We start from the raw sequence: 25,583 nt of genomic DNA, 5'->3' as shown, positions 1-25,583 counted from the left end.
AGACCCGGGTTCGATCCCAGGGTATGGAAGATCCTCTGGAGAAGGGAATGGCAACCCACTCCAGGATTCTTGCCTGGGAAATCCCATGGACAGAGGAGCCTGGTGAGCTACAGCCCCAGGGTTACAAAGAGTCAGACACGACTGAGCAACTAACACACACACAAAGGATTTCAATAGACGTTTCTCTCAAGGAGATATACAAATGGATAATAAACACATGAAAAGATGTTCATTAGTTATTAAAGAAATTCAACTCAAAACCACAATGAGATACCAAATGATACTCACTAGGACAGTGACAGTTTAAAAAAATAAAATGGACAGTAACAAGTGTTGATGAAGATGTGGAGAAATTGGTGACTTTACAGGTGCTGGTGGGAAAGTAAAATACTGCTACTGCCTTGGAACACAGTCTAGCATTTCCTTAAAATGTTAAACATAGAGTTGACATATACAGCAATTTCATCCCTAGTATACACAATAGACTTGAAAGCATATATCCAGACAAAAATTTGTGCATAAATGTTCACAGCAACATTATTCATAATAGCCAAAAAGTGTAAACAACCAAAATGACATCAACCAATGAAAGGATAAACAAAATGTGCTATATCCATACCACAGAATATTATTCAACTATAACAAGAAATGAAGTTCTGATACATGAAACAACATGGATCAACTTTGAAAACATTATAAATGCAAGAAGCCAGACACAAAAGGCCACAAATGCTATTACATTTATATTAAATACTTGAAAAAGGCAAATCCATGGAGACAGAAGGTAGATTAGTGGTTTCCAGAAGTTTAGGGGAGGGGCTGCTCATGGGTATGGGTTTCTTTGGGGGTGATAAAATGTTCTGAAATTGGGTAACTGTGATGGATATGCAATTAAAAACAATTGAATCATGCATTTAAGAAATGAATTTTATGGCAGATGAGTTATGCCTCAATTTTTAAAATTTACATGTGCTTAATTTTCAGGAAGGCAACTAACATACAAATCAAAGAAAAGTGGTATTAGGTTTAGTTTGAAAGTTTCTGAAAAATCACTTCACCCACAAGCCCTCATCAGTATTATTTGCATCTCCAAAACCCCACAACTTTATTACTTGTGGCTGTTGAGATCACTCTGGGCAAAGATGCAAGTTTGAGTACTTCATTATATTGTGCTTGAGCATTTACAGTTTGAAGAATATTTTTATTATAAATTAATTGCCTTCTAGTTCTTCATACTATGAGTGCACTGTATTGATTTTTCTTAAATAATGTCTGTGGGTTAAGTATATTATCTATGAATTTCATGTCGGTATAGGAATGAGTGTGATTCCCCATCACATTAATAATGTATTGTGTGCTATAAAAAAGCTGGCACTGAGGCTAATAGAATTGAGGGCTCTTGACCTATTTCCAAATCAAACTCGCATTACACACGTGCTGAATCACATCATTTAATTATAGCCCAAGATCTTCCTCTTTTCTTCTCTGCACATAAAACCTCAGACAGGTGAAACCATAGCAGCCCAGCTTCAGTATTTCCTTACATTGAAGCCTTCACAAATTAGGTCTCTGCCTCTGCAATTACAAAGATTTCCTGTAAAAAGCTTAAATTGCTTTTCTGTCTTTGGGAGTGTTCAGACTCCCCACATCTCCGTGGTTTGGGGGCAAGGTGATTTTTGCTGATTGATCTATGTATATTTGCTCCCCTGCTCATGTTTTAAAGTATAATGTGGAAGGGACCACAGGAACCATTATTTATTCTCAAACGATGCAATCTTCATGTCACTGTTCAAGCCAAGTGCCTCTCTGTAGGATGTCAGGTGGGGATAACTGTTAGCATTCTTAATTTCTGAGATCATAACAAAGTGTCACACTGAGGACATTTAAACAAATTTCCTCAGCTCTGGCTGAGTATAAAAAGATGTAGAGGAACTGCCAGGAGAGGCAGAGAAGGGACAGAAATTCAGTGTCTAAGTCTGGACCTAAGCTGTGTCATCATTAATGAGTCACTTTCTGTCTCCAAACTTCTATTCTTCATTTGTAGGTTATGGATATTAATGCCTATGCTTCCTGCCTTACAGACTTATGACAATTTAATGTGAAAATATGTACAAAGTGTTTTATAAGGAATCGGCTCATTTATTCATCCCTATGTTCTGAGTGTCCCCTTCCTGCCAGAAGGCCCTGGCTTGGTACTGGGGACACTACAGTGCCCAAGACAGACACAGCTCTGCCCTCATGGGAGTTCAGAGATTAAAAGGGACACAGACTCTAGTCAATAATGACACAATTAGTTCACTGATTCCATGGAGGGCTCCAAAGGAGAAGTGTGGGGTGCTATAACAGCTTATAGAGGGCGGGATAGGGCCAAACTCATTCATAGATCAGAAATGATGCTCAGGTGAAGCCTGGGGTTTGTAAGAGCAACCTAACCAGCAATTCCAAGAGTCTGATCTGTGATTTTGTTTAAAACACAGATTCTTATACCTCACTCCCAGAGATGTGGAAAAGCCTGAGGAGCTGTGTTTGTGCTTTCAGTTTTTTGAGTTTCCGGGGTGATGTCTCATGTGCAGCCAGATGTGGGAACAACTGACCTGAGCTAAGAGTAGGGAGGATTAAGCAGGTTAAAGAGAGGAAGCCACTGTGATGGCCCAGAGGTGGGACCGAGTCTTGCTGCCAGATGCAGAGCAACTGCACAGGCACCACATCTTCTCGAAGGTTCTTAGAAATGTAGAATCTGAGGTCCCATCTCAGACTCACCGAGGCAGAAACTACATTTTAATAAAATGCCCAGGATATATGTATGTATATGAAGGCACCCAGGAGCACTGGGTAGGAAAAGGCAAGAACTCTGGCTTATATGTCTTGATATTCTTAGCACCCAGCACATATCAGGCACTCTGTAAATGCAGCCTGAATCAAGTTTTACAGGTGAAAAATTTTATTTTATGGGGACTGTCAATTTCAGAAGCTGTTAAGACTGACTGACAGGAAATGGGTACAGGCACATTACACCGAGGAGTGTGTAAAGTGGCACCATCTTTTGAAAGGCCAATCTGACAAAGGCACCTAAACATAAAAGGTGTATACCTACTCACTTGGGAGCTCCACTTCTAGGAACTTGGGGTAAGATATGGAAATATCTGCAAAAAATACATCTGCCATGGCATCGTTTACGAGAGGAAAATAATGAGAAGAGCTTCAATTTCCATTGAAAGAAGATTAAACTAATTATTGTATACAGATCTTCCTCTACTTGTGATGGAATCACATCCCAAGAAACCCATCAGAAGTCAAAATTGCATTTAATACACCTAACCTACCAAAAACCATAGCTCAGCCTATCATACCTTAAATGTGCTCAGAACACTTACATTAGCCTACAGTTGGGCAAAAATCATCTAACGCAAAGCCTCTTTTGTAATAAATTATATCATGTAACTGAATATATCATGTAATTTATTGAATCTCATTGTTATTGTTCAGTCACTCAGTCATGTCCAACTCTTTGCGACCCCATGGGCTGCAGCACGCCAGGCTTCCCTGTCCTTCACTATCTCCCAGAGTTTGCTCAAACTCATGTCCATTGAATCAGTGATGCAATCAACCATCTCATCCTCTGTCACTCCCTTCTTCAAAAGTGAAAAATAAAATAGTTGTGTGGGTTCAGATTGGTTGTAATTGTATCAGCCATTTACACAGCAGCTGATTGCCACTGCCCAGCATCACAAGACAGTATCGTACCATATATCGCTAACCTGAAAAAAGATCAAAATGTGAAATACAGTTTCTACTGAATATGTATTGCTTTCACACCATCATAAGTCAAGCCATTGTAAGTTGGGGAATGTCTATTTACATAAAAAGAGCAATTATTGTAACTCTTTAAAATGATGTACATCTATGTGTATGGTCTCAATATCTCTGATACACTTAGTGAAAGAAGATCATAAAATAGTGTTTCAGTTCTGTAAATATATATATATGTGTGTGTGTGTGTGCATATGTGTGTGTAGTTAAAAAGAAATAGTAGTTTACCCTTTTTTTTTAGATATCTCTAAATCGTCTGAAATTATTTACAAGAGGTATATATTGTTTTAGGCTTCCCAGGTGGTACTAGTGATAAAGAACCTGTCTGCCAACGCAGGAGACTTTAGAGACACTGGTTCAATCCCTGGGTTAGGAAGATCCCCTGGAGGAGAGTATGGCAACACACTTCAGTATTCTTGCTTGGAGAATCCCATGGAGAGAGGAGCCTGGGGGGCTATAGTCCATAGGGTCACAAAGAATCAGACACGACTGAAGTGACTTAGCACAGCACACACACCACAGCTCATATATTGTTTTGTTTACAGGCAATGGAAAACATTATCATGCTCATAAAAGAAAAGAAAACCCCATACTTCAGAAAGTAGAACAGACTCTATTTGGCTTGTTGAGTCGCTGCAGGAGACAGGGAGGAGGAAGGGGAGCAGGAGGAGCAGGACAAGGTTCTGATGTCCTGAGGTTGCAAGTTGCTCCATCCAGGGTTTCACTGCACTGGAATCACCTGGGATTCCCACACATCACTGATGCCGGGTTCCCAACTCAGACTAATTAAATATAAATCTTTTGGGAGTGGGACTGGTCCCTGTTACTTTTAGAAGCTCTCCAAATGACTCATATTGTTCTAAAAAGTTCAAAGGCTGAGAATCCCTGGGGATCTAATATGAAAGATCAAGGACATCTATGTCTCGTCCAATATTCATGGTGCTACAACTTTCACCAATGACACTAGTTCAAGTCCAGTTTTCAGGGAGAAAAAAAGGATTTGACAAGTGAAAGGCTGAGCCAAATCACCTTCTAGATCAGCTGAGCATCAGTGTGAGGGTCACCCCAACTGCTTTATTGGTGAGCACATCAGGAAACAGCACCGATTGACAGTGGAATTGCTCCAGGAGGTGGCTTGGAGGTCTGACTGGGAATAGAAAGAGCTCCCGTTTAAAAGTACAGTGCTAGATTTCATACCTTGAGAAATTATAAAGTGCCTTCTTACCCCTTTCTCCTTCTCTATTTGTACTACCACGTGAATTTGTTCCCTCTAAATGAGTCAGTGGAAATGAGAACACTAATCTACGTCAATGCTCTGAATTTTTAAGTACCATCAGGTTGGCCGTAGTTGCATAACTCAGTCATCATTTGAGAGCCACTAAGTCCAGGGTTTGTCACAGGGGAACTGGAAGCATCAAGGAGATTCAAACACAGATGCCCTTCCTCCCCACCATTCAATGTCCTAGAAGAGTCCTCCTCAGTCTCTCAAGCTGCTTTCCAATGAACTACTTTCCAGGTCACTGGAAATACTGGCGAGCTCCTCCTCAACAGGAAACATTAGATTCTCCCTCCTGTCTGTGAGTTGGAGGAGTCTTGTCTCAAGACAGGACAGCAATCGCATTTTGTGATCAGATGGGCAGAACTGCTACCTGAAGAAGTCACTGCATTTCTTTTCTTGTGATGCCAGAAAGGACTGGCCTCCAGGCAGCAGTACCCAGTACCCAAAGCCTGGGTACACCAGTATTAGAATCGGGGCTTTCTTTGCTTAATAGAGTTCTGTTGTTTCTCTCCATGCCCAAGAGTTAAAGTAGGGTTTCCTATTCACAGAAGTTCTAAGTCTCTAAAGGAATGTAGAGGAAGGCAAATGAATGAAATGTTAATAGTTGTTGAGAGGTTACTGGGTACAAGATACTGGGCTTGGTTCACCGTGGGTAACATGAAGTTGGTTTAGTCAAAACTATGCCTAAGAAAAGTGATGGTCTCCCAAACCATACATGATTGCGTATCTTTTCTTTAATAATACTACTAGCTAATGGGAACCTAATTGAACAAAAGGTTTTGTTTTGTTGGTTTGTGGTTGTTTGGGTGGGGATGGGTTCAAATTAAAGAACAAAACTTGAGGTAGACATAAATTTAGTACTTTTAACTAAAGGCTGTTTTTATTTGGGAGCATATATTTTGTTATTGTTTTGTTGTTATTTAGTCGCCAACTTGTGTCCAACTCTTCCACTACCCCATGGACTGCAGCTCGCCAGGCTCCTCTGTCCATGGGATTCTCCAGGCAAGAATACCCGAGTGGGTTGCCATTTCCTTCTCCACGGGCTCTTTCTGACCCAAGGACCAAATCCATGTCTCCTGCATTGGCAGGTGGATTCTTCACCACTGAGCCACTTGGGAAGCCCATACATTTTGTTACAAATGGTAAAAGAATTGGAGTGGGTTGGAAGGAAGAATAACCAAGAAGAAAGAGACAACAGAATAATGTTTGAGATAAGCCCTTAAGAATGTTAAGAGTGAGCACACTGCTCACTGCCAAGTTAAGCTGTTCCAGTCTACTCAATTAAACTATACAGGACCATGCCATGTCCCCCAAACATGCAGCATGATGTACCGTCACAAAGCACTGTTCTACTGTTACGGCGTTAATAATGGAGGAGGGGAAAAAGAGACTCTGATAAGGGTGAAAGAAGAAAGATGCTTTCCGATCCTGTTTGGAAAGAGATGAAGAGCCAGGAGAGTGGATGGGGGCCGGGGGGTGCATCTCTGGTGACCAGAGCTTGTGGTTTCAGCATGTGGCATCCTGGCTCTTCCACATTCCAGCTTTAGAACCTTGAATAAATCCCCCCAGTTTCACACTGGCACTCACTGTCCTCTTCTCTAAAGGATACCACCACCTTTCTGATGCTGTTTTGAAAGTTATTAGACTCTACAGCTATGTGGTCCAGTATCATAGCCACTAACCACATGTGGCCATTTTAAGTCACTAAAATTAAATAAAATTTTAAATTCCATTTTTCAGCTGCACTAGCCACATTTCAGGTGCCCAATAGCCACCTGTGGTTATGGCTACCATAACAGACTTCGCAAAGAACACTTCATCATCACAGGACTCAGCTGGACACTGCTGCTCTAGATGGGCCACTGCTCTGGAGATTCACTTCCTGGGTTCAAATCCCAGCTCTGCCACTTTGTAGCTGTGTCACTTTGAATAAATGCCTTAACTCTTCTGTACCTCAGTTTGGAGATGCTTTAAAAATAAATCTCCCTCATAGGGCTGTTGTAAGAACAATATATGCTCAGTTGCTAAGTCATGTCTGACTCTTTGCGACCCCATGGACTGCCACCCACCAAGCTCAGACTTCATCCATGGGATTTCCTAGACAAGAATACTGGAGTGGGTAGCCATTTCCTTTTCCAAAAGAATAATATATATATTATATATATATTATACTTATTTATATATGATATATTTATGTATTATATTTATAATATACATATATAAATCAGTTAAAATTGTGCCTGATACATAGTAAGCCTCATATAAGTGGTGGTATTCTAAGGTTACCCAGGAGAAGACAAGGCAGCATCTGGCACATAGAATGAGATGAGCAAATATTTCTACGTGAGGTGCGTGGACAAAAAGACAGAGAGGGAGGACCCTTTTTTTAAGCACTATGACTTACATTTTAGATATATAACCATGTAACCTCCCCATTTTTTTAGCCTCACAATAAGGGACTCTCTTTTTTTGTCTATTTTATCCTTTAACCACTTGCAACAGAATGAGACCCAGAGTTCAAAATAACAAGGGGGCAGTTTTAATCCTTTTATTTGTCCCAAGGGGTGCACACCCCATTTTACACTCGGAGATGTTCACTAAGTGGAATTGGGGTCCTGCTGCTTCCTCACTTCAGTCGTGTCCGACTCTGTGTGACCCCATAGACTGCAGCCCACCAGGCTCCCCGGTCCCTGGGATTCTCCAGGCAAGAACACCAGTGGGTTGCCATTTCCTTCTCCAATGCATGAAAGTGAAAAGTGAAAGTGAAGCTGCTCAGTCGTCTCCGACTCTTCGCGACCCCATGGACTGCAGCCTACCAGGCTCCTCTGTCCATGGGATTTTCCAGGCAAGAGTACTGGAGTGGGTTGCCATTGCCTTCTCCGACTGGGGTCCTAGTCAGACCCAAACCACAGACAGGAAAGAATTACATGCTCAGCATGTGCCTATGACAGGTGGAGCCAATTAAGTGTTCTCAATGCCAGGTTCTGAACTCAGAGGCTCACTTGTTGGGATACTCATCAGTTGTCAAAAATACGACACAGAGTTTGACCCACCCTTTTCACGGCAACCCACTCCAGTACTCTTGCCTGGAAAATCCTATGGATGGAGGAGCATGGTAGGCTACAGTCCATGGGGTCGCAGAGTTGGACATGACTGAGCGACTTCACTTCACTTTTCCCAGCCCAGCCCGCTTGGTACTAGAGAGATTATACTTCTTATGTATCCCATTGATGCAGAACGTAGTCAAATGGGTCTTCTGGCACTGGTTCTAAGCATCAGACACCCCAGCCTTCTCTTCTAAGGGAGACAGAGAAGACTAGGTCACATCTGGGCTGGTGTCTTCTGGGGAGAAAGAGGAGGTCAAAGGCTCCAGGGCAGCAGGTCCACCAGCCTACCCTGGCAAAGGGGCTTTACACTTTCTACCAAGCTTCAGATCTCAGAGAGGGCAACAGCCTCAGACAGGTCAGCTCCAAGCATGCGTCAAGGTGCACAGATGACCCACAGTCCAGATGGACTTGAAAGTTTGTAAACCATCTAATTCTCTACCTCAAGGAATACTTTTATTCTAGCTTTAATTGTGTAAGTAGGTTCTTCCATTTCTTTTTCATGTTGAATGAAAGAGTGGCCTTTCCCCTTCCAGATCATTTGGCAGACATTCCAGAATCACGGCATAATGGTTTCTTGATGTTGACTCACACTGACCAATACTGGTTACTTGTAAATATCATCCTATGATTCCATTTAATAGTAGACACCATATCAAGGACTGAAAATGTACCAGCAGTGAGGATCTTCTAGAGGAAGCATTCTTCCTTTCAAAATTGCATTACACTGAAGAAGAAAATCACAATAGCTTATTCCTAATAGGAGGTCACCATCAAGCTTGTACATTACACACACACAACTTCTGGTTCTCCCTGCTGTCAGATGAAATTAAGAGTTTTTGCAAAGGATGGTGTGAACAGCTATGTTGAATGCCTCTGACGGATCAAGGGAGGGAGATGAGAGCTAAGATATGTCCATTGGATTTAGCAAACAGAAGTCACTGATGACTTCAGAAATGCAGTTTTGGTGGCAAGGAAAATACAGAAGACAGAATAAAGAAGGCCAACAACTGACAAGATACTAAGAACTGGAGACAGCCAGGGTGACAATAGCTAAAGTGTGGCGATACCTAAAGAGAGCATGGCAGTTTAGGGGAGGGGGACTGTTTTTAATTGTTTTGTAAAATGAACCTGTTAAGAATAATTCAAATTCTTAGAAAAGTCCAAGAAATCATCAGAATTAGTTGCCTTTGGGGGATGGATGATAATTAACATGGAATGAAAGAAAGCCAATCTAAGAGAAGCCAAGGGGACTTCCCTGGTGGTCCAGTGGCTGGGACTCTGCACTCCAAATGCTGGGGGTCCAGGTTTGATCCCTGGTTAGAAGGCTAGATCCCACATGCTGCAATGAAGACCAGGTGCAGCCAAATAAATAAATTAAATATTAAGAGAAGCCAAGGTCACAGACTGAGACACTTCCTTCAGGGGCAGATTCTATCTTCCTATATTGGCCTGAGCTTTGTGTAGCATCTGGGAGAATCCTGCCTCCGGGTTCCAGGTAACTCCTATCTGCTGTGTAAGGCTGATTCTTTAACCAAGTCAGAGCATTCCCTGGAAATTCCCTGAAAATTATATCTCCAAAGTGAAGAGAGTGACAGTGATAATATTGGCTAATCTAATTCCATGGGGTAAACAGATGCTAAAACAGTTCCCCGTAACAGAGGTGTATAGAAGCATAACTACAAAACCCAAGGATAAATCTTCATGGCTAGGAACAGGAACAGGCTCATTATTCTGGGATCTTCTATGTTTTGTTCTGATTTTCAATTAAATATTTTTCCCTGATTTTAAAAAAATACATGCTGACCACAGAAAAGACGAAAATAGAAATAGTTTCTAATTCAATCACCCGTTGATCCCTCCTTTTAACATTTTGTGTGTTAGTTGCTTAGTCCTGTTTGCTCTTTGCAACCCCATGGACTGTACCCGACCAGGCTCCTCTGTCTATGGAACTCTCCAGGCAAGAATACTGGAGTGGGTTGCCATTCTCTTCTCCAGGGGATCGTCCCAACCTAGGGACTAAGCCCAGGTCTCCAGCATTGCAGGCAGATTCTTAACTATCTGAGTCACCAGGGAAGCCCCTTTAACATTTTAGCCCTCTGCTTCCAGAAGAGAATGCAATCGGATCATATGCTACACAGTTTATATCCTTTATTGTTAGTTTTTTAATTTACTATATTCTGAATAATTTGTTATGTCATTAAATACTATTTCTGAACAACATTTTGTTGGTTGCTTAAAATTCTATATTTTGAACCCCTTAAATCCATTTAACTCTGCCCCTATTTTTGGACATTCAGATTGTCCCCAAGTTTCACCACTATAAATGATATTGCAACAACCATTGGGGGAAAAAAACCTTTTTTTGTACCTGATTATTTTCACATGATAGACTTATATTCCAAACACACTTATGTCAGCTCACACTCCCACCATCAAAGTATGGAAGTATCATTTCTTTGATCCATATTATTGAATATTTGTATTTGCATTAACAATTGCTCCTTAGAGTGCTCTATGAGGAACACATCCAAACTCGAGAACTTGCAGTTTGCAAAATGGTTAACTCAGCAGCATGGAGGCAAGCACTTTTCAGTCCAATAGCTTGTAGCCTGGAAATTCATTTCAAAGTCCCCAAATGAAATCTGGCATTTCTTTGTGAGTTAAGCACCACTGGCGTTGAAATACGCTCTCTGAATTTTCAGATTTCCTAATGAAAAGACATGCTGATTGTCAGGAAAGGAATCTGCCTCCAGAGAGTACTCTGGCGATGTATCCAGAGTGTACCCCAAGGGACTCAGACCCATGAACCCTGAGTGGGTGCTATCTTCCAAGGAAGCCCGGAAGCTGGAAATGAACATGTACCCACAGGGCAAAGTGATCTCCATTTTTCAAAAAAAATATTGACTTCCAGGTTGTCAATGTTTTCAACTATATTCTGCACAGATTGAAAAAAAAATGAAGCAAACTAAAACTTAAACCCTCTCTTCTATGGTGGATACTCTATGATTTATGAGACATTTACTGCTCCAATGGGGTGAAAAATTTTTTGAGGTCTCCAAGGAGCTACATGAATCATCAACATCAAAAAATACAACTCTAACCCTAACTGGATGTTAATGTTTTAATGTTAAATATTTTTAATATTATAATATTGTGGATTTTTAACTGTCTTCCCTTGACTGAATATTAAAGGATCAAAAACATAGAAAGATCATTTATTTATAACTAGGTAATATAGATAATTTGGTTTCCCAAAGGGATTTGTGAAGGCAGCCAAAGAAAATAGAGTTTAATCATTTGTAAAATCTGAGACTTGGATTAAATGATTTCTGAGGTTTTGTATTCTTTGATTTTATGCACACAGGGTACTCAACAAAGGAAGTCATCCTATGTTGTAACAGAGAACAGGGATTATTACAAACTGCTATTGTCAAAGAAATCTTTCATAATGAAGTATTTATTCAGAATATTCTTTTTAGCACTGTGGAAAAACCTTCATTCTACAAACATTTGTTGATTGCCTATGGCTTGCCAGTCCCTGATGTCATCCCTAAGGATTCAGCAAAAAATGAGACAGACAAATCCATACCTTCAGGGAGTTTACAGTCTAAAGTGTGTGTTTCAAGAACAGAGAGATCAGTGTGGCTGAACCAAAAGGGAGGGTGGCAGGCAACAAACTCTGAGATGAAGTAGATACCAGGCCACTTAGTGCTCTTCGGGCCATTGTAAAGGGCTTCTCAGGTAGTGCTTGTAGTCAAGAATCCATCTGTGCGGGAGACATAAGAGATGTGGGTTCAATCCCTGGGTCAGGAAGATCCCCTGGAGAAGGGCATGGCAACCCACTCCAGCATCCTTGCCTGGAGAACCCCATGGACAGAGGAGCCTGGTGGGCTACAGTCCATAGGTGTGCAAAGAGTTGGACGTGACTGACGCGACTGAGCACACACCCAGACCATTATAAGGAACTTGGATTTTACTCTTTCCAAGATACAACCATTTGCAGGGTTTTAAGGAGACACAAGCCTTCAGGTGTATATCAATCTGTGTCAAGGCACAAATTAATATATGCTGAGTTGGGGGGAATCAGAGAAGAAGTGGCCCAAGTGGTTAACACACACTTAATGACAGGTGGACTATGAGCTAAGTGCCAAAAGAACATGAAAGTGTGGATAGCTTTGGGGAGGGGAAGGTAGGGGAAATAGCAAGAAGAACAGCTAAGAAGTAAAATCACTGTAATCATCAGGGAGACCTGCTATGTCACACTGGATGGTTACATCATCATCATGCCTGTCTTCCTGGCCAGTCTGGGGGCTCCAAGAGCAAGGAAGCCATCTTCTTCTTCTTTCTGTTTCTGCATCTTGCACACACGATGCTCTGAACCCATTAAAGCAGATGGTGTGTAATGAAAACAGTACACACCCAGAGGAGAGAGGGGCGGGGAATGTGGCATCGGGCTTCGTTGAGAACTGAAAGTTCATGGAGCATGTATAATAACCTACACCCATCAAATTTATATTCCATCCACTTGTCTGTTGATTGTTGTATCACATAGAAATGGCCATTTTCAAAATGTGAAGGATCTGCTTGAAATTATCTGACTTAAAATATAGACTCTTTAGAAGAGAAGAAATTTCCTTTGGGGGCCTTGGAAGGAAACACAGAGCCGGGAATCTCCAGAATAACTGGATCAAAGTACAAAGGGGTCTGGGTATGTGTTGATACAGTGACGAGGGAACACAAAACAAGTTTCAGACATAAGCTCCAAACCCAAGGCACAACGTCATACTAACTGCAGTCACGAGTGCATGAAGGAGCTTCTCACACCGGCATTTCTGTTCAGCATTTCCAGGGGGAGAAGCTACACGGATGTATCTACTGACAGATTCTCCTGAGCGGTGCTGAGGAAACCAGCTGGTTAATAATGAAAAGCATTTGTTAAATCCCTGCAAGACTCGTGCTTCTCCAAATTAGATGAAAAAATTCCCACTGAGGCCAAGTCACTAGGAAAACTCCTGAGGAACATTAAACATCCTCTGCTCCTCTAAAGGAGCATTACCACCTAGACAACTATGTAAATGCCTCCTTTTCCTTCAGGGATCATCCCAAGCCTGGCACAACAATAATTTCATACAGAAAAAATATAGGCAGCTCCGTCCACTGTCTTAAATATGGAGCAGTAGGAAGAGCACTGTTGTGAGGTCAGGGGGAGGAAGGAGAGGAAGATGATGTCAGGTGGGGATATCCTCCCTGACCTGGTACTGGAGGAGAAAGGGCTTCCCTGCAGGAGATACGGGTTCAACCCCTGGGTCAGAAATCCCCTGGAGAAGGAAATGGCAACCCGTCCCAGTATCCTTGCCTGAAGAACCCCATGGATAGAGGAGCCTGGTGGACTACAGTCTATGGGGTCTCCAAAGGGTTGGACATGACTGAGCAACTAAAACAACAACAAATATGTGTGTGTGTGTATCTGAATCACTTTGCTGTACACTGAAACTAACACATTATAAGTCAATAAAAATTAGTATTTTTAAAAAAGTTTATCAGAAAAAAGAAAAAAGATAGATGTGATTGTTTTTACATATTGAAATTTAACATATTGCTTGTTACTGCAGCAAAAGCTTATTAATTCAGTCAATAACTTTTTAGAAACAGAAAAAGAAATAGCACACTTTGTAAAGGAAGCTGAAATGATACCACCTCTTTTGCATAGCTATTCAGATGTCATAGATTCAAACTCTCCTTTAAAAATCTTCCAAGCAAAACAAAGTCAGCTGTGTCTGAGATCTCATATACAACATAAATGGGCTAGCACATTGGTAAGTAACATGGTAGGTGATCAAGAAATAACTGAGGTAGGCTTGATCAATCAAACACTTAGCAAAGACATTATTGGGAAGATTAACAATCTGAAAATCAGGAACGCTGGCTTTGAAACCAATTGTACATCTGAGTGAATCTGTCAGGCACTAGTATTGCATGATTTAGGAGATACATGTATACACAAACACAGCCAGACAGATGAAAAACATCTCCCTTAATACTCTGGTCCCAAACCATCACCATGATAAACTGCAGCCTGCCCAGGAATTACAAATCAGAAAGTGAAAGATCTGGAAGCTGTACCACGTGAGACATTGCCAATCACTGAAGAAACTGAAGATGTTTAGTCTAGGGAAGATAAGACTCCAAAGACAAGTTAGTTGCCTTCAAAGACTTGAAGATGTTCCCATAAACAGATTAGCCCTAATCTGGACAGATATAGACAGCAAAACAGGGGACAACAGGAGAAATTTACCAGGACATCCATCTCAATTCAATTTACTAGGTGCTCTGTTCAGATGGCACAGACCCTGGGATTCACATATATCTGACCTGTATCTGGCCACCCATGTAAAACCACAGTGACTGACAGACAAGTGACTCCACAGTTGAGATACAAACACAGAGCTGTAATTGGCAAGTTTGGAAGAAACAGAAGAGCAACAGAAGCCAGGACCTCAGCAGAGAATCTGCCATCAAAGACTCTGGCCAAGCAAGCCACAGTAAGCCACACACATGATGGTCCGGGGCTTCCCAGGTGACGTTAATGGTAAATCAGGAGACATAAGAGACATGGGTTCAATCCCTGGGTCGGGGAGATCCCCTGGAGAAGGAAATGGCAACTCACTCCAGTATTCTTGCCTGAAAAATCCCAAGGACAGAGAAGCCTGGAGGGCTACAGTCCGTGAGGTCACAAAGAGTAGGATGCAACTGAGCAGGCCTGCATGCAAGCAAGGTACAGAAAGAGAAAAAAAAAAAGATAAGAATTTTGCTGCAATCCTAACTGTCCAGCCACATGAGGGGCAGCTCCCATCAGCCACTGCTCCCTGCTGCTCCAGATGTTCCAACAAAGGCCTGCTCCCAGGGAGAGTCAGGAAGGGATTTCTATAATCCCTTCATGTATTTGCAAAATCAGGCAGGAAAGATTTGAAGCTGGTTACTGTTTTGTTTGCCTTCATTTACTCCCTCTCCTCACCTCCAAAGGCAGGCTCCAACCTAATTCGATAATCCTACCTAGCCGGTAAACTTCCAAGCCATAATTATTCTCATCCTCACCATGGTAATGATTCTCTTACCATCATTATCCTTGGAGCCCACTGAACCCTCAAGCATGCAGGCTAACACCACAAGGATGCCTCCCTCCTCCCAAGGGCCCCGCAAGCCTTCCTTAGTTATAGCTGTGAAGTATTTTGAGAAACCTGAATTAAAGTGCTAGAGAAAGCACAACACACATTTATTGCTCATCTTGGAAAGACAACAGCAATAAGCTTCCAAAACTCCCTTTGATTAGCATAATCTGGGGGTAATGAATATGGATATTGTCAATAGTCACTTAGAAGCATGTTTTCTTTTCACATTTTGTTCTCTCCAGTAAATTTCCAACCAAGAAAGGAAATGCCCCAAGTCCCTGCCTGCATCAATAAAGCAAGCACTCAGAGGAATTATATGGAGAGAATAGAGCCCGGAAGGAATTCTCACCACCTTCAACCCTTCTTCTAGTTGATTTTCAGTGTTTTCACCATGATTTCTAATTATCAAATTGAAACTCTCACTTCCCTAACCCATCTGGTTCTTTTCTCAGTGTCCTTGTGACAGTTTCTGATGAAGGGCTGATCAGAACAAATATCCCAAATGGTATCTCCAGACAGCACAGCCTCCATAGTCACTGCCTGAAAAAGACAGCTGCTGAGAGGCACAGTTACCTGCTTAGGAAGAGAAACAGGGCCTTGGGACCTCACATGGAAAATGGCAATGGGTCAGTCAGGGTTTCTCCAGAGAAAGAGAACCAAGAGGATTTATAGAGATACTATATATATGAGGAGGGTTTCTTACAGGAATTGGCTCGCATGTTACAGAGGCTGCGAATTCCCATGATGAGCTATCTGCAGGTGGGAAAAACAAGAAAGCTGGTGGTGTCAGTCAGTCTGATTCCAAAGGCCTGAAAATTTGGGAGGGGCCAGTGGTGTGAGTCTTGGTCTAAGTCTGAAAGCTCAGGAACCATGGGACTTCCCTGGTGGTCCAGTGATTAAGACTCTGTGCTTCCAATGCCAGGGGCGCAGGATCGATCCCTGGTCAGGAAACTAAGATCCCACATGTTGCATGGAGCAGCCAATAAATAAATAATTTTTAAAAAGAACCAAGATCACCAATATACAAGGAGAGGAGAAGATGAATGTCTCAGCTCAAGCAGAATCAGTGAATTCACCCCTCCTCTGCCTTTTTCTTCTATCAGGCCCTCAATGGATCAGATGATGCCCACCAATGCTGTTCCATCCTAATCTCTTTCAGAGACACCCTCACAGACATATCCAGAAGTATTAATAGTTTATCAATCAGCTTGACACATAAAATTAACCATCCCAGGCAGTATCTGGTGTTATACGCCAGCACTTCAGTCATTATTACACCCCCACCCTGCAGTGCTGGAATGAGCAAGGGAACTCTAAGGAATCTCTATGTTGATGCCACAGCTCAGACCAATAAAATTGGGGTCCCTGGGGTTGAGGCCAAGCACCAGTGTTCCTGAAAGATCCTCAGTTAATTTCCCAGCGCAGCCAAGTTGGAGAACCAGGGCGGCTATCAGCAGCAGGTCCACACTTCACTCCCCTTTGTACGCTGGTCCTGGGATTGACACACCAAACAGCACGAGCCTTCAATGAACCTCGCTGCACCAACAATGACCTTTTTAATAATGTAAATCACATTGTGTTGTTCACCTTAATAAAATCCTCCTATGGCTTCTCATTGCTCCTAGAGTCAATGCAAGCCCCTCATCTTGGCTTGAGAGACTCTCAGCAGTATGACCCTGCACACCTCAGGCGGGAGAAGGGAAAAGTGTTAGTTGCTCAGTCATGTCTGACTCGTTGCCACCCCATGGACTGTAGCCCTTTTCACACTGTTCATGGGGTTTTCAAGGCAAGAATACTGAAGTGGTTTGCCATTCCCTTCTCCAGAGGATGAAGCACAAGCTGGAATCAAGATTGCAGGGAGAAATATCGATAACCTCAGATATGCGGGTGACACCACCCTTATGGCAGAAAGCAAAGAAGAACGAAAGCGCCTCTTGATGAAAGTGAAAGAGGAGAGTGAAAAAGTTGGCTTAAAACTCAACAATCAAAAAACGAAGATCATGGCATCGGTCCCATCACTTCATGGCAAATAGATGGGGAAACAATGGAAACAGTAAGAGACTTTATTTTGGGGGGCTACAAAATCACTGCAGATGGTGACTGCAGCCATGAAATTAAAAGATGCTTACTCATTGGAAGAAAAGCTATGACCAAACTAGACAGTATATTAAAAAGCAAAGACATTACTTTGCCAACAAAAGTCCTAGTCAAAGCTATGGTTTTTCCAGTGGTCATGTATGGATGTGAGAGTTGGACCATAAAGAAAGCTGAGCACCGAAGAAATGATGCTTTTGAACTGTGGTGTTGGAGAAGACTCTTGAGAGTCCCTTGGACTGCAAGAAGATCAAACCAGTCAATCCTAAAGGAAATCAGTCCTGAATCTTCATTGGAAGGACTGATGCTGAAGCTGAAAATCCAATACTTTGGCCACCTGATGCGAAGAACTGATTCACTGGAAAAGACCCTGTTGCTGGGAAAGATTGAAGGAGGGAGGAAAAGGGGACAACAGAGGATGAGATGGTTGCATGGCATCACTGACTCAATGGACATGAGTTTGAGCAAGCTCCGGGAGTTGGTGATGGACAGGGAAGCCTGACATGCTGCAGTCCATGGAGTCACAAAGAGTCGGACACGACTGAGCAACTGAACTAAACTGGACAGTAGCCCACCCAGATCCTCTGTCCAGGCAAGGAATTTCAAGGAATGTCCAGGAATTTCCCAGGCAAGAATACTGGAGTGGTTGCCATTTCCTTCTCCAGGGGATCTTTCCAACCCAGGGATGGAACCTGGGTCTCCCTCATTGCAAGTGGATTCTTTACAGACTGAGCCACCAGGAAAGCCCTCAGGAAAGAGAGCTGAGAGTCTGAAAGTGGGGCCAAGGGCCAGCTCTGCCCTAATGTGCTCCATGACTTCAGAGGAGTTACTGGGCCCCCAGCCTTCTCTGCCTCATCTGTCGATGCAGGTTTGCTGTAAGGATTTGACTAGTTGACACACGTAACACTCTAACATGGCACCTGACTCCTCCTCGTCACCCTGACCCAGTGTCACTCAGTCCCCAAAGCAGTCATCCCGTCTCCCCTCTGACTCGGCTCTGCAGGACACTCTCCCTGACACCTGGCCTGACTTCCTATCACTCAGGAGCCAATGCTACGACTGCAGAGACCCTCTCACCCCTTCACTGCCCTGTTTTATTTTCTTTATAGCCTGTATTCATTCACCAGTGCTGCTATAACAAAGTATCACAAATTGCATGACTTAAACAACAGAAGTGCATTGTCTCACAGTTCTGGAGGCTGCAAGCCTGAGATCAAGGTTCAGAAGTGTGGGTTTCTTCTGAGGGCTTTGAGTAAAATCTGCTGCAGGGCTCTCTCCTAGGTTCTGGTGGCTGGCTGGCAGCCCTTGGTGTCCTCTGGAAGGTAGATGCATCACATGATGTCTGCCTACATCTTCACGTCCCATGCTCCCTGTGTGTGTGGTTCTGTGTCTAAATTTCCTCTTTTTATCAGAACACCAGTCATGTTGGATTAGGGTCCCATCCTACTCCAGTATGGCTTCATCTTAATTACTGCTGCAGGAACTGTGTTTCCAAATGAGGTCACTTTCTCAGGCACTGAGGGTTAAGGCTTCAGCATATAAATTTGGGGGGAGGGGATACTGTTCAACCCATAACATACCTTCATCCCTCTTTAGAATGATCTGGTTTTATTTTTCTGTCTGTGTATTGAATTATCTTGTTTCTCCTCACTGAATGTCATTGTTTATATTGCCTGATTCTTCTGCAATGGCCATGCTATGCCTTTGTCACACAAAAAAATAATAAAAGATAAGTCTTTCAGAAAAAAAACAAAAATGAACTTTCTCCCTTGCACTATGATTTGGGTGACTATCATCTCCAGTTCTAGATTGGAAACTCCATGAGAGCAGGGACTGTGTCTTTGCATCCCTGAGCTTAACACCATGCCTGCTCATAACTGATGCTCAGTACATACTGGCTGGGTTGGATTAAACAGATATGTACACTGATTTCCCCATAGGAGCTCTAGAGCTCAAGTAGAGCACTGTTCTTGCAGCCTTCCAGATATACATATCTGGAAATCTAAAAAAAATAATGCTAGCACTCTAAGCTTTTGAATGACACTGCCGTATACAGTGGCACAATTCAGCTGTACTGATATCTTAGATGTTGTCAAGAATTAACACACAGCATGGAGCAATACTGTCAAATCTAGGAGGAAATTAAACCAGTAGGTCCATCACCCAATCTCTGTGATCTAAACTGCCACATTTCACCTAATTCTTCTAATTAGGTTGTGTTTGCAATGTCTTTAGAAGCAGACACGTGTTACATCAAGTGCTAAGTAGTATTAATTAATAATATTGGTAGATTACACGAGCTGGTACTTGCTGTAAATGTAAATGTTCTAAGCCTATCAGCATAGTACCTGGAATCAAAGTTCTAGCTGTACTTTAAAAATTCTTCATAGAATTTTATTAACCCTCTGACTTCCAAGGCTTTCCTGGTAACTCAGATGGTAAAGAATCAGCCTGGAAGGTAGGACACCCAGGTTGAATCCCTGGGTCAGGAAGATCCCCTGGAGAAGGGAATGGCAACCCACTCCAGTATTCTTGCCTGGAGAATTCCACGGACAGAGAGGCCAGGCAGGCTACGGTCCATGGAGTCACAAAGAATTGGACATGACTTAGTGACTGATGCTTTAACAGTGACTTCCAAAGAAAGTAGCTTCATATAATCTTTGCATTTTCTGTAACAACTTGACAAAATTTTAGAAATCATCTATTACAACAGTTCTCAAATGTATCAGACCAAGCATCTCTTTTTTATAAAAAATGTTTTGACACACCCTTCTTTAATGTCCTAAAGCAAAATTCATGAGTAACCTGCCTGTATATAACATATTTCAGTATATAAACACTCAGGCAAGTACAAATATTGTCATAAGATGCTTGCACTGTATGAAAAATCACTGTCAACATGCCAGTTTCAAATGGCACCTTTACAGGCTGTTATAGGTGTGCTGAATGGGCAATGCAGTACCATGGGTTGCACTGAAAGGGGGTCTTGGTTTTCCAAAATAGTGATGAACTCCTTTCAAGTTCCAGACTAAAGAATTTACAATCTTCCTTCAATATATTCTATAATTGCCTTCCTGGAAAAGCCAAGAGACTGGTCTACTAAACACATCCAAAGTAGTCTCATGTGTTAAACAGGGATAGGTTTCAGGCTCACATCATCATAATCAGATTCTTCACCTACGAGAATATCCAATGAGACATCTGAAGATAGTATGATGCCACCCAACACGTTTAGCGTCTCTGGGCCCCACCCACCAAATGCCATGGGCACTGCCCCTACCCCAACCTTTGAGAGCAAAAAATTCTCAAAACTTTCCATTTCATTAGAGAACAAAACTCCAAGACAATCCCATGGGGTGGCTCTGCCCTACTTGAGATGTAGCTTTACATCTTTATATTAAAAAATGAGGATTTGTGTCCCCAAAGAATATGCTCAAGAATCACAGACCAAGCCCTAGCAGAGCCAGGTAAGAAGCACTTGTGGGTTGACAGAAGAGCATCTTTCACCTGCCAGGCATTGTCTTAAGATCTTTCTGTGTATGCATATCCAAATCTTTGCGAACCCATGGACTGTAGCCTGCCAGGCATCTCTGTCCACGGAATTCTCCAGGCAAGAATACTTGAGTGGGTTGCCATTTCCTTCTCCAGGGGATCTTCCTGACCTAGGGAACAAACCTGGGTCTCCTGTATTACAGGCAGATTCTTTACCATCTGAGCTACCAGGGAAACCCCTAGGATCTTTTTAGACAAACACTTATTTAATTCTCACATCAACCAACACAAGGCAGGAGGCCTGACTATCCCCACTGTGCAGTTGAAACTGAAATACAGAGACATGACATAACTTACTGCAGGTCCAGTGGCAGAGCCCTAACTCAGACCACCCTCTTCAGAATGACCATGCAACACAGTGCAAACTACGGACTGTCATTTAGGACTGGAAGGGACACAAAGCGGGAAAAGCAGCCCTCTTCATCATGAATACACAAGACAGATCAGTTCCACCACTTCAGTGCACTGACCTCTACCTGTCTCCAAGTCATGGTTTGTTTCCCCCTTCGTCTCACCTTCCTCCTTCTTGTGTGTTTCCTGCAGACATTCATGCCCAGGAGAAGGTTGCTGCAGGTCCCTCTGGACCTTTCCTGAAAGGGAGATCCTCATTCACTAGATGAGTTCCAGAAGCATCCACTGAGGCTTCAGCAGCCCACCTCTGTCCGCTGACCTTCACCACAGCCTGTCTCTCAGGATGAGTGGCTTCCTCACCTCCCTTGACCCCCGGCGAGTGCAGTGGGGGGCCGCCTGGTATGCCATGCACTCTCGGATCCTGCGCACCAAACCAGTGGAGTCCATGCTGGAGGGAACTGGGGCCACCACGGCACATGGCACCAAGCTAGCCCAGGTGCTCACCACCGTGGACCTCATCTCCCTTGGCGTTGGCAGCTGCGTGGGCACGGGGATGTACGTGGTGTCTGGGCTGGTGGCCAAGGAAATGGCAGGACCCGGAGTCATTGTGTCCTTCATCATTGCAGCCGTCGCGTCCATACTGTCAGGTAAGCATCTCGATAAAGGCGAAGGCCGCGCTTGCCAGCCTGTTACTGTTGCCCCCACTCTTCTGGAGTATTCAGTAGTGAGAGGAGTGAAATGGTAGACCTTTTTGCCTTGACTAATAGGGAGTTCAGTGCTAGTTTTGGCTCATTGGAGTAGCTTCCTTTTCCTTTGGTTTCTCCATCCAAATAATTACTCTGGTGCCTAGCCACTGCCCAATGTCTCATTCCCTCTCATGTCCCAATGGCTCCATTTTTATTCTAAGTCTCCTTTCGTGGGAAGGCAGGTCAGTTCTCTTTGTGTATGTGTGTGTGGGGGGGGGGGGGGACAGGATATAGCCAAGATATAAATAATAAACAATGGATAGGCAGAGTAGCAAAATGACACGTCAGTAAATCTGATATGATTGGGACTTGATGAGCCTCAAACTAGCATTGTGATCTCCAAGCAAGAAGAAACAAAACTAGGAAATATAAAGCCATTGTGAGAATCACAAAGCACCACCTGCTACAAGCACTTCAACAGATTGATATTCTGCAGTGGTAGCTCAGCAAGCACCTTTTCTCTCCTTGAGAAAAAAATCATAAAGCTCATTTGTTTATTTTTTTTAAATAAGGTACCAGGACTTACATACTGATAGTTTATGAAACAGCACTATTTCCTTTTCCTCTTTCCTCGTCTTGAGTTGGGTCCACAGTATTTTCCCAGAATGCCAGGGATGGGTCAATGGAAACCCTGAAAAAGAAAGGAAACGTCTCGCTTCTTGATGGTTATACTGAAAAAGCTCAAGGTGGATTTGAGGGTGGCAAATCACATGGGTCAACTCATGTCTTGGCAATGAATGTTGTGGCCTCTTTAAATGTTTCTGGAGCAGTAAAGGTGCTGACTTATACTTGGAGTTCTGTGTACTAATGCATAGGACCACAAGGAAAGTTCCACACTAGTATCACACATCCAGCCTAAATAGTCTTCATCTTTATGGGATGCACGGGCTTCCCCGGTGGCATTAGTGGTAAAGAACCCACCTGCCAATGCAGGAGAAGCAAGAGATGTTGGTTCAATCCCTAGGTTGGGAAGATTCCCTTGGAGTAGGAAATGGTAACCTACTCTAGTAATCTTGCCTGGAAGATTCCATGGACAGAGGAGCCTGATGGGCTACAGTCCATGGGGTCACAAACAGTGAGACACAACTGAGCACACATCCACGCATGCACACATATGGGATGCACAAACCAGGGTCATGCAACCACAAAGTACACTGGTTTACAATTGTCATCTTTTTAATGTGATGAGAAAAAGAATTCCAGACTGATTTGAAATATGTATCTCCTGCCATGGCTTATATCCTTGTTGGTTTTACCACTATCTTTTCCTTAAGTCATTCTCTAATATGCATGAATATCCTAATAATTGAGATTCCTGCAGAAAAGAGGATGTTTTTCCTTATAGATGAAAATAAATTTTATTCACATGAATGAATTCTATGGATGCTTGAGATTCTATTAACCTGATTGCAATCATTTTCAAACTTGTTTGGCAAAGAAAGAAAATTTGGGGGAAGATGCCAGATTCTTACTCACCATAAATTTATAAATCTGAAAATGTCAGCATACAGAACAGAATAGCAATGGTAAGACAAAAGGCAGGCATGTAGCCACAGGTCCTACAGAGGGCATAGGGCAGATGGCTAAGGTCTTGCCTGGTCAATGCAGACCACTCTGCTCTCTGCTCAGTCGCTCAGTTGTGTTCAACTCTTTGTGGCCCTATGGACTGTAACTCTCCAGCTCCTCTGTCCATGGAATTTTTCAGGCAAGAACGCTGGAGTGAGTTGCCATTTCCTTCTCCAAGGGATCTTCCCAACCTAGGGATCAAACCTGCATCTCCTGCATTGGCAGGTAGATTCTTTACCTGCTGAGCCATCGGGGAAGCCCCACAGTCTCCTCTATGTCCCATTCTATTGTGCCCCAGTCCCCCAAACCCAGAATAGTTCCCACAAGTGAATCCCCACAGCTTATCCTTCATGGCACTAGCATACTTTTAGAAATTAGAACCAGGCCCGGTCACATTCCGGGAGCCTCTTCCCCTCTCCCCATGCCCATGTGTAACCTAGACCAGGGCTCTGGAGGGAGTATTGACACCATGGATATTGGCAAACACTACAAATCAGCATTTGTTTGTTTGTTGTTTTCAGAGAGTGAGTTGGTATGCATTAACAAGCACATACATCACTGACCCAGCTCCTCCGAAGGCCCCAGTACTACCCAGTAACTGCACCAGGCACCAAAAGGAAGTCCTGCTTCTCCGCCATTAGGGACACTCCTCTCTGCACCTGGTCTCAGCCATAATACTGCTCTGCCCTTTGTCACAGACACCTCCTCACTGAGGCCAACCAGAACCTTCCCTGAGCTCCCAGCTAGGGCCAGAACCAAAATAACTGTGCCAGAGTTGGCGATTTTCCATTAGGTTTCCTCCTCCAGGCCTCTCACTCTATGATCCTTGGTCACTAAACCGAGGAAAGTCCCCTCCACCACGTTCCTCCCACTCCCACGTCGTGACCTCAGTAGCGCCTCGCACTGGACCCCATTCCCCACCGCTTCTCCATATCACAGTAATCAAGCTCCTGTCTACCCTCAGGCTTTTTAATACCTGGTCCTTTTCTCCTCTGGCCTTAAGCAGAATGGTTTTAATTTGCGTTTCCCTAATTATGAATATTTGAACATCTTTCTGCATTTATTTGCCATGCATATATACTCTTTGGTAAAGTATTTGTTCAAATCTTTTTCCCATTATTTAATTGGAGTCTTCAGGTTTTTTTTTCTATCAACTTTTAAAACTCTTTTATATATTTTGTATACAAGTCCTTTATTAGATATGTGGTTTTACAAACATTTTCTCTGAGCTTGTGGCTCATTTTTAAATTTTCTTTTGATTTTGTTTTCTTTTTTAAAATACTGATGCCCAGGCTCTACCCACTAGATATTCTAATCCAATTCAGTTGGATCGGGGTACAGCCCAGGGATTGATAGCTTTTTTTTTTTTTAATTCCCTGGGGAATTCTAATGTGCAGCCCAGGTTAAGAACTACTCCATTATAGGAACCAGGACCTACCTATGGAATAGCCATGACCTACAAGAAGAGGAAACATATACTAAGATAGAAACTATTTGACCAGCAGATTCTTAAGAGATTTTTGCCCTTGTGGCATCATCCTCCATGCCATGTAAACCAGTTTACGATACGGAACAAATCCGACTAAGAGAGGGAGCCACTTTCTCTATAATTGGACAAGATTCAAAGCTACAATAACTTCCCAGGCTCCTCCTACTGTTCCTGCCCCAACACCACAACTGCCCACAGCCTATCACAGGTAGAGGGAAACTTATCAGAGGAAGCAGCTTGTGCTATAACCTTTACCCTTTGTCCAAAAGGTCTTATCTACTCTCGAATAGCTCAGCAGCGCACATCCAGACCCCATGCCCGTGCCAAACCTTAAAAACCCTTTGTGTATACCAGATTGTATAAACCAGATAGAGGAAGTAGTTTTCTCTCTGGTTGCCACTGACAGCTTTATGAAGAGAT

General features: G+C 42.9%; 1 protein-coding gene across 1 annotated transcript in view; it reads left to right on the top strand.

Moving 5' to 3' along the window:
* The window catches only part of SLC7A14 (solute carrier family 7 member 14), a 106,024-nt gene that overhangs the window by 31,998 nt on the left and 48,443 nt on the right, over positions 1-25,583 (top strand). Inside the window, exon 2 of the mRNA XM_081570880.1 lies at positions 21,555-22,009. Within this exon, the coding sequence (XP_081427006.1) occupies positions 21,706-22,009 (304 nt within the window). The 5' untranslated portion in view covers positions 21,555-21,705. The remainder of the gene's footprint in view (positions 1-21,554; positions 22,010-25,583) is intronic.

This window comes from Giraffa tippelskirchi, chromosome 2 (assembly GCF_054371585.1).
Source record: "Giraffa tippelskirchi isolate mGirTip1 chromosome 2, T2T-mGirTip1v1.2.pri, whole genome shotgun sequence".
Classification (NCBI taxonomy): Eukaryota; Metazoa; Chordata; class Mammalia; order Artiodactyla; family Giraffidae; genus Giraffa; species Giraffa tippelskirchi.
The sequence above is the reverse complement of the archived record's forward strand: the minus strand, read 5'-3'. Positions and strand labels throughout refer to the sequence as shown.